The sequence below is a fragment of the Crinia signifera genome, chromosome 7, assembly GCF_055691185.1.
Source record: "Crinia signifera chromosome 7, ASM5569118v1, whole genome shotgun sequence".
NCBI classification, from domain to species: domain Eukaryota; kingdom Metazoa; phylum Chordata; class Amphibia; order Anura; family Myobatrachidae; genus Crinia; species Crinia signifera.
In genome coordinates, this window is record NC_139223.1 from 130682150 (window position 1) to 130697417 (window position 15268).

The following is a 15268-nucleotide window of genomic DNA, read 5'->3' on the forward strand; positions in this document are numbered from 1 at the left end:
GAGACTTTATTCTACCCCTCCTCCTCTACCTGGTGACAGGTGTCACAGGCAGAACCCCCAGACAGGTCATCCCCCGGACCGGACGCTACAAGCTCCAAAATGCAGAGTTTGATGTCTGGTCCGGCGGTCCGGGGGTTTTGTCCTGGTCCGGTTTTTACCCATACCCAGTTGGAAGGCATGGCGAGGTTAGGACGGCATGTACAGGTAGGGTTGTGCGTCTCTTCGTCCCCAAATACCCGGTCCTCCTCCTCCCTCCTCTTGGCATCCTGGCGATGTTTTTCTCCTGTTCCGGATTCCCAGCATGCCCCGTTGCGACGTCACCACTTCTCCGAAGATGGCGGCGGACAGTGATGTGAGTGACTGATCTCAGTGACAGCCGAACTCTGCCCTGTAGTCTGTGTACACAAGTCAGTAGACTGTGCCTCTGTGTACTCTGCCAGTGCCCCTTCCTACCTCTGCTCTGTATAGCTGTATATAACGTATAGCCTGCCCCCTTGCTTTTTCTGTATACTCTGCTGTCTGTCCGACCATCTGTATACTCTGTCTGCCTGTCCCTGATTATACTGTAATTTGCCTGACCCTCTGTGTAATGTGTAATCTGTCTGTCTATCTGTCCCTCAGTATTACTCTGCTACGTATACCTCAGTATAGTCTGTCATCTTCCTGATACTTTATATACTCTGATGTATGGCTGACCACTTGTATGCATTGCTGGACCCCTGTTTACTCTTATGTATGTCTGACCCACTATATATACTCCGATGTATGGCTGACCCCCTGTATACTCTGATGTATCTGAGTTTTGTGTTTGTGTTTGTGTGTGTGTGTGTGTGTGTGTGTGTGTGTGTATGTATGTATGTATGTATGTGTGTTCATGTGCATATGCTGTATTCTTCTTATGCTTTCATTGTGTAATCTGTCTGTGAATTTGTCTCCTTTCCATGTCTATTTGTACATTTGTATATGCCCCCTTTTTCTCAACTGCATTTTTATGTGCCTCCCTCTCATCGCTGCACACCAGCGATGCAACCCCTTATCTGAGTACATCGCTTAGAAATGGAGCGCTGATCGCTCCATGTGTACGGCCCCCAGCAATGGTGATGCGCAGTCCCGCATGTAGCTATCGCCTGCAGTGCATGCACTGTCTTTCCAGCTGAAATCGCATCATTTGTGCAGCGATGTGTTCTGAGATATCTGAGCTTAAGCACGATGCTCAGAATCGGCTCCCCCATCGCCCCATGAGTACGGGGATTTATGCTGTGTACGCAGGGTGCGATTCAGGGTCACTTTCTTTTCCATTCACACTATATAGTCCAAATAGAAAAGAAAGTTAGTCTGAATTGCACATGTACAGCTGCATTTGATGCAGATTCGATTCTGGTGCGCGTCCCTGCTAGATCAGGATCGAATGGGTAAATAGACTGCAGGCAAAATGATATAGTACCAATCTGTATAGTCAGAATCTAATGGATTTTGTTTGCTGCGCGTTTCTATTCCGATCGAATGAAAAGAGAATTACACCGTGTGTACACCGTGTGTTTACATCTGCACTTGTATGTGCCCCCTCTTATAATAATAATAATAATAATAATAATATACATAAACAAATGGACAAGACAAAAACAGTGACATTCAGTCCAAGACAACAAGTACAGGGTATATAAACATATTTGCATCAGCAGATAACCCTGAAATAAGAATCAGGGTGGCATAAAAGCAAGGGTCACATTTGTACTTGCATGTGTCATCCTTTGTCACATCTACACTTGCATGTGTCTCCTGTCACATCTAAACTCGCAAATGTGTGTGCCTTCACTCCTCAGCATGTGTCTGTATGTCACCCTATCTCTCATATGCAAACTTGTCTGTGTGTGTGCTTCTGTACCATACTGTAACATTAATTCGGTACTTGTTTCCTAGCACGGTGCCCATCGCATAGCATACTTAGTGGTGTGCGATGCGATTGGATGACAGCAAATGGCATGCGATTTTTAATTGTACAAGCACCCATCAGGGTTAAATGTTAAATGCACCCCCATTGTCAACGCCACCCCCACTATCAACGCCAACCCTAAGAGTGGCGATCGGCAGCAGTATGCGTCCTCTGACCTTTTCATACCCCCACTATCCACGTCGGCGTGGAGCTGATTCTATATAGTGTGGCGAGCGTAGCGAGCCACCGAGCCCGAAGTGTGGTGAGCGCACGTGGAATACGAGCCCAAAGCGTGGCGAGGGGACGCGCAATACATGTAAAGTAATCCGTGTCCCCTCGCGGGGCACATCGCATGCCGCTATATTGCATGCAATGCGATGCGATTGTATAAGATGTAATACAATCAAAATCGGGGGCGCCATGCTACGAAACAAGTACCATTAATTCTCCTTAGATGCTTCACCACCAATGTACATATGTGTGTCTTGTTCCTGGCTCTTACGGTCACATGTCATGTGCTCATTCGCTCCCAGTAACTGTTATCCCTCTCCTTCTGTAGCCTGAGTCCGAGGTGTTTGAGATCACTGACTTCACCACAGCTTCTGAATGGGAGAGGTAAGTCTGCATCATCACTACAAACAAATCCATCCCCCTTATCATCAATGCAATAATCTTCACAAGTATGTTATATTGTATATCTTTACTACTCAACTCTGACAGGGGTAAATTTACTAAGTTGGGAGTTCTATTGGGTTATGGTATGCATCATAGACAGTCATATGGTCGACAGGGTCTTAAGGTTGACAGGTAAAAGGTCAACTTGGTTAAAAGGTCGACATGGAAAAAGGTCAACATGAGTTTTTTATGTTTTTAGGGTGTCTATGTCGACATAGGTTGATATGGACATGCGCGCGCCATGCTTCGGGCACAGTACCTCGCTGCGCTCGGTACACTATTTTATTCTCCCTCCACACCCTAGTGGATGGTAGGGCATGAAATACCTCCTGTCGACACATATTGGCTGAAAATTTTGTAAAAAGAAAATGGATGTCAACCTTTTCCATGTCGACCTTTAAACACTGTCAACATTTCCATGTCGACCTTTAGTCCCTGTCGACATAGGGTGTGTCAACATTTTAACTGTGTCGACCTTTTCCATGGTGACATTTAGTCGCTGTTGACATATGGTGTGTCGACCTTTAAACCCTGTCGACCTTTTGACTCTGTTGACCATTAGTGGTTGTCCATATGATTGTCTATGATGAGTCTGTCTATGACAGTGGTCAGGGAACTCTGTCCTCATTACCCCACACAGTACATGTTTTGCTGGTAACCCAGCAGGTGTACAGGTGTACTAATTACTCACAGACACATTTTATAAGGTCCGCAGGTGGAGTTCATTATTTCACTTGTGATTCTGTGAGGAGACCTGCAAAACATGCACTGCGCGGGGTAATGAGGACCGAGTTCCCTGACCACTGCTCTATGACCAGTCCGGATACCCTTCTATTGAAGGTGGAGGATTCGGTCATTAGGTCAACATGCAGGAAGGTTGACATGGGTTAGGTCGACAGGGTCATTAGGTCAACATAAGCATTAAGTTGTCCTGGGGTTTTTCACATATGTTTTGAGCCGACATGTGCCGACAGGCGGTATTTCATGCCCTGACCACAAAAAAACAGAAGTAAAACTCAAAGGTTCTGCGCCAGATTGGTCGCTACAGAAAATAGGTATGGAAGGACAATCCCAAAAAATCCTTCAGGTATCACAATAGTAACAAGAGAGGGTATACCAATTTCAGACAGCGCCCAAAAGCCCAGGGTGAGTGGGTCTAAAAACAAAGTGCAATGGGGGGAATCAACATAAAGATACTTCCATATGATTGATGTTCCACCTGTATCCAGTAAAATTCGGTACTCTTTACCTAGAACGGCGCCCACGATTGAAATCGCGGGCATCGCGGGTAAAATCGCGGTAATCGCGGCATCGCGGGTAAATCGCGGGTAAATCGCGGGTACATCAAAATCGGGTACCCGCGATTACCGCGATTTTCCCATAGAGAACAATGTTAAAAAGCCTGATTGACCGCGATTTTAGCGTTAAATGCCTCAATGCCCGCGATTTTCCCATAGGAATCAATGTTAAATGGGCTACAGAGCCCAAATAGCCCCAATTAACCCTTAAATGTCCCCCCAATTTTTGTACGCCACCCCACGATCCACGCCAACCCGAAGCGTGGCGAGCGCAGCGAGCCCGCGAGGGGCGGCGGTACGCGTCCTACGACCTTTTCATGCCCTACTATCCACGTCGGCGTGGAGTTGAGAATAGAATAGTGTGGCGAGCGCAGCGAGCCACCGAGCCCGAAGCGTGGCGAGCGCAGCGAGCCCCGCGAGGGGACGCGGATACCTTCACAGTTATACGCGTCCCCTCGCGGGCTTCACAGGTGTCCGCGTGGCCACGGACACCTGTGAAGCCCGCGAGGGGACGCGCTTACCTGTGAAGGTATCCGCGTCCCCTCGCGGGGCTCGCTGCGCTCGCCACGCTTCGGGCTCGGTGGCTCGCTGCGCTCGCCACACTATTCTATTCTCACACCACGCCGACGTGGATAGTAGGGCATGAAAAGGTCGGAGGACGCGTACCGCCGCCCCTCGCGGGCTCGCTGCGCTCGCCACGCTTCGGGTTGGCGTTGATCGTGGGGTGGCGTTAAAAATTTGGGGGGACATTTAAGGGTTAATGGGCTCTGTAGCCCATTTAACATTGATTCCTATGGCCAAATCGGGTGGATTGAGGCATTTAACACTAAAATCGGGTCCATCGCGGCTTTTAACATTGCTTCCTATGGGAAATCGGGAGCATCGCGTCGCGGGCATCGCGGGTACGTTTATGGCCGGCCGCGACGCGACCGACGCGATTTTTCAGGTTTAACATGGTTTTCAATGGGAAAATCGCGGGCATCGCGTCGGTCGCGTCGCGGACAGGCATAAATGTACCCGCGATGCCCGCGACGGGCGCCGTTCTAGGTAAAGAGTACCTAAAATTCCTCTGATGGGTAGGTACTTCAGTACATGTAAACAAAGAAGGGCTTATAATAGTGAAGCCTGTTTAATTGACATGTACACATAAAACCATAAACGACAATACAATACAATACATAAACAATCATAAAATCCAGACTAGTGGGGAGGATAGGTACAAATTACCAAGAGGTGGATCAGAACTGGGTGTTAATCAGTTCATAAGTGTTCAGTCAAATAATCACCAGTCCGGTCCCGGGTAACAGGGCTGGGGGTCAGACACTTCCTCTGGTTGTCTCTTGGATCCTCCTCTGTCTGGGATGCTGCCAACAGTACTCCGCCAACGCGTTTCGACCCTTAAACCTAACGGGTCTTTCTCAAGGCATGTGTAATTGTGGCAGGTCTTCTTGTCTCTATTTATAGGTCTCTCAATCTGTAGGTACGCGGTAACAGCTGACGTTAGCTGTCTCCGTCTGTACAGCCGCTTACCAACCAGGAAGTAAGCGGCTGTACAGACGGAGACAGCCTGACTGAACACTTATGAACTGATTAACACCCAGTTCTGATCCACCTCTTGGTAATTTGTACCTATCCTCCCCACTAGTCTGGATTTTATGATTGTTTATGTATTGTATTGTATTGTCGTTTATGGTTTTATGTGTACATGTCAATTATTAAACAGGCTTCACTATTATAAGCCCTTCTTTGTTTACATGTACTGAAGTACCTACCCATCAGAGGAATTTTACTGGATACAGGTGGAACATCAATCATATGGAAGTATCTTTATGTTGATTCCCCCCATTGCACTTTGTTTTTAGACCCACTCACCCTGGGCTTTTGGGCGCTGTCTGAAATTGGTATACCCTCTCTTGTTGGTATTTCATGCCCTACCATCCACTAGGGAGTGGTGGGAGAATAAAATAATGTGCCGAGCGCAGCGAGCCATACAAGGGAACATGGTGCTTCTTTTCACTGTCCATGTCGACTGTGTCGAAATTCGGGACAAAAAATATGTGAAAAACCCCATGTCGACCTTTACACTGTTGACCTTCCCCATGTCGACCAAATGATTGTGTCGACATTATGACCCTCTCGACCTTCCTGCATGTTGACCTAATGGTGTCGCCCTAATAACTTTCGATCAACTTGCTGTAGACCTAATGATCCATACCCAAAGGTGGTATGTTGCTCATAGCATGGCGAGCGCATGCTTGTGTTGACCTAATGACCCTGTCGAAATAACTCTTGTCGACCTTCCTGCATGTCGACCTAATTATGTCTATTATCTTCTAGAAGGTGCTAAATAATAAATAATAGGAATCTGATTGGTTGTTATGGGCAACATCTGAGGGGAAATTTACTAAGATGGGAGTTCTATTTCAAAAGGGATGTTGCCATGGGCAACCAATTAGATACTATCTATTATCTTCTAGAATGTTCTAAATAATAAGTAGTTTCTGATGGTTGCCCATAGCAACATCCCCTGTGAAATAGAACGCCCATCTTAGTAAATCCCCCCTGCCCAATGTTCAATAGAACTATAATCTTTGTACATTTACCCAATAACCTTTTACTTCTCGTTCTATCGTCATGCCTGTGATATTTCCTTCTTATAGATTTATTTCAAAAGTAGAAGAGGTCTTGAATGACTGGAAGCTGATTGGAGTGGCTCCTAAGAAGACCCCGGAAAAGGTAAACCTGCATTTTATCATGTATGAAGAACCAACCACTTTTCACATGTACAATTCCCACTAACCCCAGTGGCTGTGATCTTACTATTATCTGTGTTGTAGGGGGAGTTTACTACTGGTGTATGGGAAGAGAAAGGATTAGAAGTCTTGTTTGCTGACTTCAAGTTTTTTATCAAGCACCATTATTTTGTGCAAGAGTCAGGTGAAAAACAAGAGAAGGAAGATGACGTAGAAGCAGAAGGTACAGATAACTGTTATATAAGAGACTGTAGTATGTGATAGTGTATATATGTGGAAATACTCTACTCAACTCTTTATGCACTTCACCCATTACTGAAATACAGTAATGAACAGCGTATTAGCTGATTGGTGGGAGAGGAGGTAATGCCAGTGCTACTGTAGGTGTGAAAACTGAACTTTTAGTATTTTAATAAACATATTTTCTTATAGCGGTTTCATATGCTAGGACAGTCTTGATCCACCAGTTCTCTCTGCTTCCATCTTTCGGTAATGCCAATCTTGCATCTGCATTCTGGTAAGGTCGCGGTCTGGGTCTTGAAGTTGAACATTTCTTCCTAAATTGCAATAACTATTCATGAAAAATATATCTTGATCAAGTGCTCCCCCTGCTGGCATATAAAGAGTAGACACGTTTTAAACAAGTTTTCATTTGAGACATATATGGGGTAAATTTACTAAGCTGGGTGTTCTATTGAAGATGGGATGTTGCATTGCTATGGGCATTCAATCATATTCTTTCTAATTATCTTGTAGAAGGTGCTAATAACAAAAAAAGTAGGGGGACATTTACTGAGATGGGCAACCAATAAGAATCGACTTCTTATTTATTTAGCACCTTCTAGAAGTTAATAGATAGATAGTATCTGATTGGCTGCCTATAGCAAACATCCCATGTGAAGTAGAACTCCCATCTTAGTAAATTTCCACAAAGAATCTGATTAGTAACTATAGGCAACATCCCATCGCCAATAGAACTCCCATCTTAGTAAATTTACCCCTTGGAGTCCAAGAGTAGCGAGCAGTCAATATATACATTTTCAATACAGCTCTAAGCACTGTGACCTGGCCACCAGTGGTTGATGAACACGGGGCCTTATTCTGGTTTACTCTAAGAGGCAAATTCCTTCTCAAATGGACAAAACCATCTACACTGCAGGGGGGGGGGGGGGTGAGTTGGCAGATGTACAGATGTAACATGCTCCCTGCACTGGCTACATTTTCACCTACATTTTAAGCGAGTGCAGTTTCTGGCTGTCTTCATCTTGTGAGGTAATGGTGTACTTAAAGAATAACAGACCAAAAAATAGTTTTCTGTTTTTATTTTTTGATAATTTGCTATGAAATTAAAGTCCTATTTGACAAATCTAAAATTAGAACTTAAAATAAGTTTTATCCCTTGGAAATTGACCATTGATTGGCCCATAGAGGATATGATCTACAACAGACTTACATATATTATGAGATGTTCCAGGATATTCTCCCTTATATTCTTCCGATACCATTCATATTCCGTTGGTATACATATTGCAAATAAATATTTTTTTTCGTCTTTATGAAAAACTCCTTCCAAATAGACAAAGTCTTTGGACACCCTAATGATGTGGTGGTGAATTTTAGAAAGTATTTCGGTTGAAATTTAGGCTTACATGGATATCAGGTAGCATATTAAGGTATTTTTATGGTATTAATTCAATCTCCGATTCTACGCGATCCCTCAAACACCACATGTCAAACACAAGAATGTAAATCTCACTCACTCTGTGCTTACATAAAACAGGTATGTACCGTACTCATCGAGATTTATTTTGGTCCTATGCAAAATACCTTTTGCTTTTTGTCCAAGGACTTGTGGTCAGTTTGCCAAGTAGTGTGCAGTAACCCCTGCACCTCCCTTTATTTTAAAAGGAAAGTGACCACACCCCTGTGGTAGGCCATGCCCCTTTCATTACCGGGGCCCAGGGAAACTCACTATAGCCCTGCCTGGCATGCAAAGAGGGGTGGTTTGGCATGACTGCAGCAGAGATGTATGGGGATATATCTGTAAATGACATCACATCTCTTCATTTGTATACATCAGGTAACCTGACTATCTTCAAAGGTTAGCTGATGCAATAGATTTTATATTTAGTATTCTGTGTTCTTATTGTGTTGCATTTTTCTGGTATCCTTGGTATAACATATTTGTTTCTCCTAGACACGCTTCCTGTCTGCATGCAGGACTTGCTGTGTATGAATAATGATTTCCCTGCCATCGCTCACTGCCTGGTCCGATGGTATGTACTCATTTGATATGTTATAATTAATGAAAGTGAACTGTAATTATAGGTAATTCTATAGACCGTGTTGACTGGGTGCCCTCCCGGATAAGCCCTTCCAGGCCTTCCTCGATACACTTGGTTGCTGGCAGCACTCACAGAAATAAATAACACACACGGAGGTGTAGTTTATATATGAGTTATGTGTATATATATATAGAGAGACAGAGAGCGAGAGAGAGAGAGAGAGATAGATATACGCAGAGGAACCGGCACTCCTAGACGCTGTGTGGGTATAACTTGCCCCGGTGCCTTCCTAACACGGAAGGTGCGTGTATACGGGGAGATGGTGAGGCGTCACTCAGAGACGTACATGAAATTCAACAAAACCCAAAAAGTGGTTTTAATGTGACATGCAGCAACATTTCGGGGCTGTGACCCTTTCACAAGCCAAGTCAAACAACAAGTGGCTTGTTGTTTGACTTGGCTTGAGAAAGGGGCACAGCCCCGAAACGTTGCTGCATGTCACATTAATACCACTTTTTGGGTTTTGTTGAATTTCATGTATGTCTCTGAGTGACACCTCACCCCATCTCCCTATATATATATATATATATATATATATATATATATATATATATATATATATATATATATATATATATATATATATATATATATATATATATATATATATATATATATATATATATATATATATATATTGTGTGTGAGTGTGTGTGTATATATATATATATATATATATATTGTGTGTGTGTGAGTGTGTGTGTGTGTATATATATATATATATATATATATTGTATATGTAAAATATCCAGCACTCAATCAAGCATAATAACCCCTTCAATGCGCTAATTGTATGGAGGCAGCATATAAGGTAAATGTCCCCTCTGTTAGTGGCGGAAAGAGTAAGATAGGTAAGAATATACAAGGTGCGCTAAAGGGTATACCACCACCAGTTTAGTAATATTTTGAAATCTGACAATATAAACAACGTTTTATTTTTAAAGTTTAACACATTTAATGTCTTAAAAAGGACAATAAAAATAATTTTTGACACATTTCATTCCATTTGGTCCAGTTTCATAATTCACAACAGTAAGTATCATAGCCCGACGCGTGTCGTCATCATAACTTCATCAGGGGTAAGCATTCAATAGTTGTAAAATAAATTAATGATGAAGTTTTGCTCTGGAGGATTACATTTGTTTGAAGCTCGCATAAGACTCTTCTGGTCTGACTAAACGTGATAAATAGCTGATTTTTTCCTGAGCATGTAAATCATGCAGAAATTTTGATCTACATTTGATACCATTTGGATCTTATGAAATTCTGAGGAGTCCAAGAGGATATGCATATTTTTTTTAATTATACCTCATTCATTTCTTTTCCAACTATTGAATGCTTACGGGCTATGATACTTACTGTTGTGAATTATGAAACTGGACCAAATGCTATGAAATGTGTCAAAAATATTTTTTATTGTCCTTCTTAAGACATTAAGGGGGAAATATACTAAGCTGTGTATTCTACTTCACTTGTGATGTTGCTATGGGCAACTAATCAGAATCTACTTCTCATTTATTTAGCACCCTCTAGAAGATAATACACAGGATCTGATTGGTTGTCCATAGTGACATCACATGTGAAGTAGAATACACATCTTAGTAAATTTCCCCCTAAATGTGTAATTTAAAAAAAAAAAAAAAAAATCTTTATATTGTCAGATTTCAAAAGATAACTAATGGACCCCATAGACGCTCCGTTTTCGCCGGCTCCGTTTTGTACTATGCGATGTGCGCTCCCGCGCATCACATAGTACGGTACAAAAAGTATGTGCTGCACATACTTTTTGTACACATCGTATCGGATCGCAGTGCATGCACAAAGCATGCACAAGGCATGTGATCCGATACGATGTGAACTTTAAATGTACAAAATGGACCGTGTATGGGGGGCTTAAGCTGGTGGTGGTATAACCTTTGGCGCACCTATATGTTGCTATCCATGGGAAGTAAATACATGTATAGTGTTTCAGTGCAGGGTAAATACTGGCTGTCTTATTTTTACACTTCGCTTTAGATTTCAATTTGAACACACCCCACCCAAATCTAACTCTCTCTGCACATGTTACATCTGCCCCACCTGCAAATCAACATGGTTTTGCCCATTTGCGTACTTTTTTGGTTTGCTATTAAACATGAATATGGCACTATATCCCTATTGACGGCCTCAGTTCAGTGTTTTTACGGTGGCTCCTGGAGCTAGACACTTGATTAAAAGTTGCTGATAGAAACCATCTTTATAAAAGGTAAGGGCCTATTCCTGCCAGCAACCTGCTTCTGCTGTGGGATCACCTCTGGTGAGACCCATTCACTGACATTCATGTGCCTTTGGAACATTTCCCACACCATAGTACGCAATTGAGATGCAACAGCAAGATAAGTGACTCCATATTCCTCCTATAGCAGGTTATTGTATAGAAGTCATGGTGAACCCCCCACATGGGGCCCAGCACAGAGTACAGGGTGCCTGCTATTGGGGAGTGTAAGGAAGGCTGCCTGTCATAACATCCTCACAAGACACAGAGAGGCTAATGTACCATGTTTTGGATGGCAATCATCCCTAAGCAGTTTGCCCTTGTGAAGTAGCATTGCTTCAGCACCTCCTTGCTGGTGGGGTTTCCAAGTTAAGTAGTTTCGGTACTTGTTTCCTAGCACGGCCACAACGATCATGATCGTGGTCATCGGGTGTAAAATCGTGGGCATCGTGGGTTTCTGGCCCATTTACCATTGTTCCCTATGATGATTTTGGTAAATTGACCCATTTAGCATTGTTTCCTATGGGAAATCGCGGTCATCACGGGTAAATTGAGGCATTTAACATTGTTCCCTATGGGGAAATCGCGGCCATCGCGTGTGGACCATTTAAGCATTTTTGGCCGCATACGACCCGACCGACGCAATTTTCACTGTTTTCAATGCATTTCAATGGAAAAATCAGGGGCATCGCGTCGGTCGCAGGCCACTAAAAATTACACCCGATGGCCGCGATTGTGGCCGTGCTAGGAAACAAGTACCGTAGTTTCTCCCAAATGGACATGGACTACTCTCTTATCTGCAGTGAAGTAGTGTTGGGGGTTTGTTGGATTTTCTATCAGCTTTCCCTTTATTCTGGATCTTCTTACGCTCTATATCCTCCTGTAGCTGTCCACTTTTTGTTCCTTCACTGTGTAATTTCTAGGTACATCCAGTGTCATGCGTGTAATTAGGACAATGGAAAAAGATTCAGCCTCCTTCCAGATGTTGCCCATAATTGTATTGTTATTAGACATCCGTTACACTGCATTAATAGAGAACATTATAGCTCATGTGTTACAATACACAAAAGAAAATGTTTGCATATGATTTTGAAAGCGTATTCTATTCCCCAAGCAATAAACAGGGCACCATTCCATATCAAAGGAGCATTTACAAACAGCCATAATGGGTTGGGTAGTGCCTGTGACTGTATTTGTTCGGCCTTGACCCAGATAAGATTACCTCTAAAACCCCAAGGTTATCCTTTTTTCCCTGTGGCCAGACCTCCAGGGGTCAGCATTCCTCGTGGAAGGCTGCATAGAGGTGAACTGACTTTGTCAGCTAAAAATCAGTTTGAAACCTCTCACAAACACCGTGACGGGCAAGTTGTCCACCTGTAGAGGCCAAGTACAGTAAGAGCATTCCATCGCAAGCGGAAGGATTCAGCTGGATCTGTCTGAGCAAACTGGCACTCCTTTCCATATAGGGCTCCAGAGACCAATGTGTAAGTTCCTGCGGACAAGCTCTTTTAGTTGGTGGAATTTGTTTAATATAAGGCAGCCACATTGGCCCCTGCTAATGAATGGGCCCGTTACTAAAAACATGTGGAAACTAGCATTTACTCATGTATAACAGCCCCATTTATGATCATGAGTAGGCCCTTAACCTTTTCAGCCCACGTTTCACGTAATAAGGACAATATGATTCTGGCCTCAGTGTCTGGAGGATGTACTGTCGTTAGGTTGACACACCTAAGGTCGACATGGCTTGGGTCAACCACTGAAGATCGACATGGCCTTAGGTCAACACATGAAAAGGTTGACATGTCTGTAGGTCATTAGGTTAACACAAGCATAAAGTCGACCCAATGACCCATATCTGTCTGGAGAAAGAGGGCTTTTCTGCGCTCTGGTCCCTTATTATAATGTCCTATAGTGAGGAAGGCACCCATCTAGGGTGTGGTATGATTCACCAACAGTCGGGTTCCCGATAGTAATTATCCCGACGTCGGGATCCCGACTGCCTGGTCTCAGACAGCGTGGCCAGCGCAACAAAGCCCCTTGCGGGCTCGCTGCGCTCGCCATGCTGCGCTCGCCACGCTGCGGGCACGGTGGCGAGCTATGCTCGCCACCTATTCTATTCTCCCTCTATGGGGGTCGTGGACCCCCACGAGGGAAAATAGCCAACGGCCGTCGGGAACCCATTGTATAGTATGTACCCAGATAAATTGTTTGGTCGCATTTGCCCTTTTAATGTGCTGCACATCACATGGGGTGATGCAAAGTGCAACTCCGTAACATTAGCCCTGTAAGATATATTGGGGGAAAATTAATAGCCACGTTATAAATGTACCGCTTCCCCTCGCATGGCTTGCTTTGATTGCCATGCTTCATGCACGGTACCTCGCTACGCTTGGCACACTATTATAATCTATGTCCACTTGGATAGTAAAGTATGAAAAAAAATAAAACCGGGAAAAACTCATATCGACATTTTCCCATGTTGACCTATTGGTTGTGTTGACCTTTTGTCCATATCGACCTAGGGTGAGTCGACCTTTGTCACGTGTCATGGTTTGTCGACCAATAGGGGTCAAGCTATTGACTGTCGATCTGCCAAGGATAGTGAGACTACAGTTGGCACAGCTGAAGATTTGGAAAAGAAATACAAATATTTCTATGACTTGTGGCATTTAAACACTGTTTGATTGGTGTAAAGGCCGCCACCGTGACAACCGCCACCCTGGACAAGCAAAGTTTAAAACCGCCTTTAAAAGCCCAAGGGTTAATAAAAGCCTTTATTTACACAACACTTAATAAATGACTTAGATAGATTTCTCATATATATATAAATATAAATTTTCTCACTGGGCTTCTTTAAAAAACAGACTAGAAACCTATACCAAACAAAACAAACCAATCCGTGATGAGCTTTTATGGTTTTAGGGCCTAATTCATGTCTATACACATGTGCCTCAGCAGATGTGATTTATCAGGCTACAGAATTGCTAATCATCACAAGTGAAATAGCGACAAAAAAGAATATAAACGCCCACCGGAGCCATCACAATGTCCTCAGCAACTGCATCAGCGCAATATAAGGAATATCGACTCCCAAAGTGCGTCTTTTGCTGTGCAGACTGGAGACTGCATAAGCTAAAAGCAGATATACGCCCCTAAAACAGCCATGACGCACCGCTCCACTTTGCCTCCTCTAAATAACCCCTTCTTCTCAAGCACTATGTGGGGGTATTCAATCATTGGGAATTTTTTTTGCCAGGTGAAGAAATGGCAATGATTTGCCGATCCGTCTTCAATCACGTGCGTTTTCGCCCATCTTTGAGTACATTTTCGCCCGTATCTTTTTCACTTGTTTTTTTGTAAAAACGGCTTCAGGGTAAACGGAAAAAAAATTGTGCGAAAAAACGCCTGCAAGTTCCACGATCCACACGATTTTTGCCTGTGCTGTTTTTTTTGCCCAGACAAAAAAGGCATATTTAAGTCACCCTAAAAAACGCCTGGCGAAAAAATCCTGCATGGATTTAATACCCACTTATGTGTTAAAAGTCTTAGGGCAGTATTCAATGAGAAAAATTCGCCGTGTTTTATGGCGAATTTGTGCTTTTTTCGCATTGGACGGAGAATTTTGGTCTCAAAAAGTGAACCACCCTATTCAATGTGATATTTTCGCAGTCTTTTTAAGTGATTTTCGCCGTGTCTCTCCATGTAGCAATACTTCATCTTTTCATGGAGAAGTGGAATGTGAACTTTTAAAATAAAAGGTTTTTTTTTTTAAATTTTGGTGTAAAAAAATCAGGAATTTTATTCTGTGAAAGGGCATGCTATTTTTATTCATGTGCTTATAGCACATGAATATATATTTAATTAAAAAATATATATATATTTTTTTTAACACATAACAGCCAGCAGGGGGCCAGAGCCAAGAGCCGCTTATTAGATATTCATATATTCACTGCACCCGATCATTACATATGCACAATTGGGAGCAGTGAATATACCCGGTACCCTGC

The 15268-nt window shown here is 43.2% G+C and overlaps 1 protein-coding gene across 2 annotated transcripts in view; it reads left to right on the top strand.

The window, feature by feature from the left end:
- The first annotated feature begins 214 nt into the window (after nt 1-214).
- The window catches only part of RAB3GAP1 (RAB3 GTPase activating protein catalytic subunit 1), a 137370-nt gene continuing 122316 nt past the window's right edge, over nt 215-15268 (top strand). Inside the window, exons 1-5 of one of the 2 annotated variants that reach the window (XM_083153822.1) lie at nt 215-352; nt 2493-2548; nt 6567-6642; nt 6744-6882; nt 8857-8935. In XM_083153822.1, the coding sequence (XP_083009948.1) occupies nt 302-352; nt 2493-2548; nt 6567-6642; nt 6744-6882; nt 8857-8935 (401 nt within the window). In that variant the 5' untranslated portion in view covers nt 215-301. The remainder of the gene's footprint in view (nt 353-2492; nt 2549-6566; nt 6643-6743; nt 6883-8856; nt 8936-15268) is intronic. The other variant, XM_083153823.1, reaches the window with a different exon arrangement.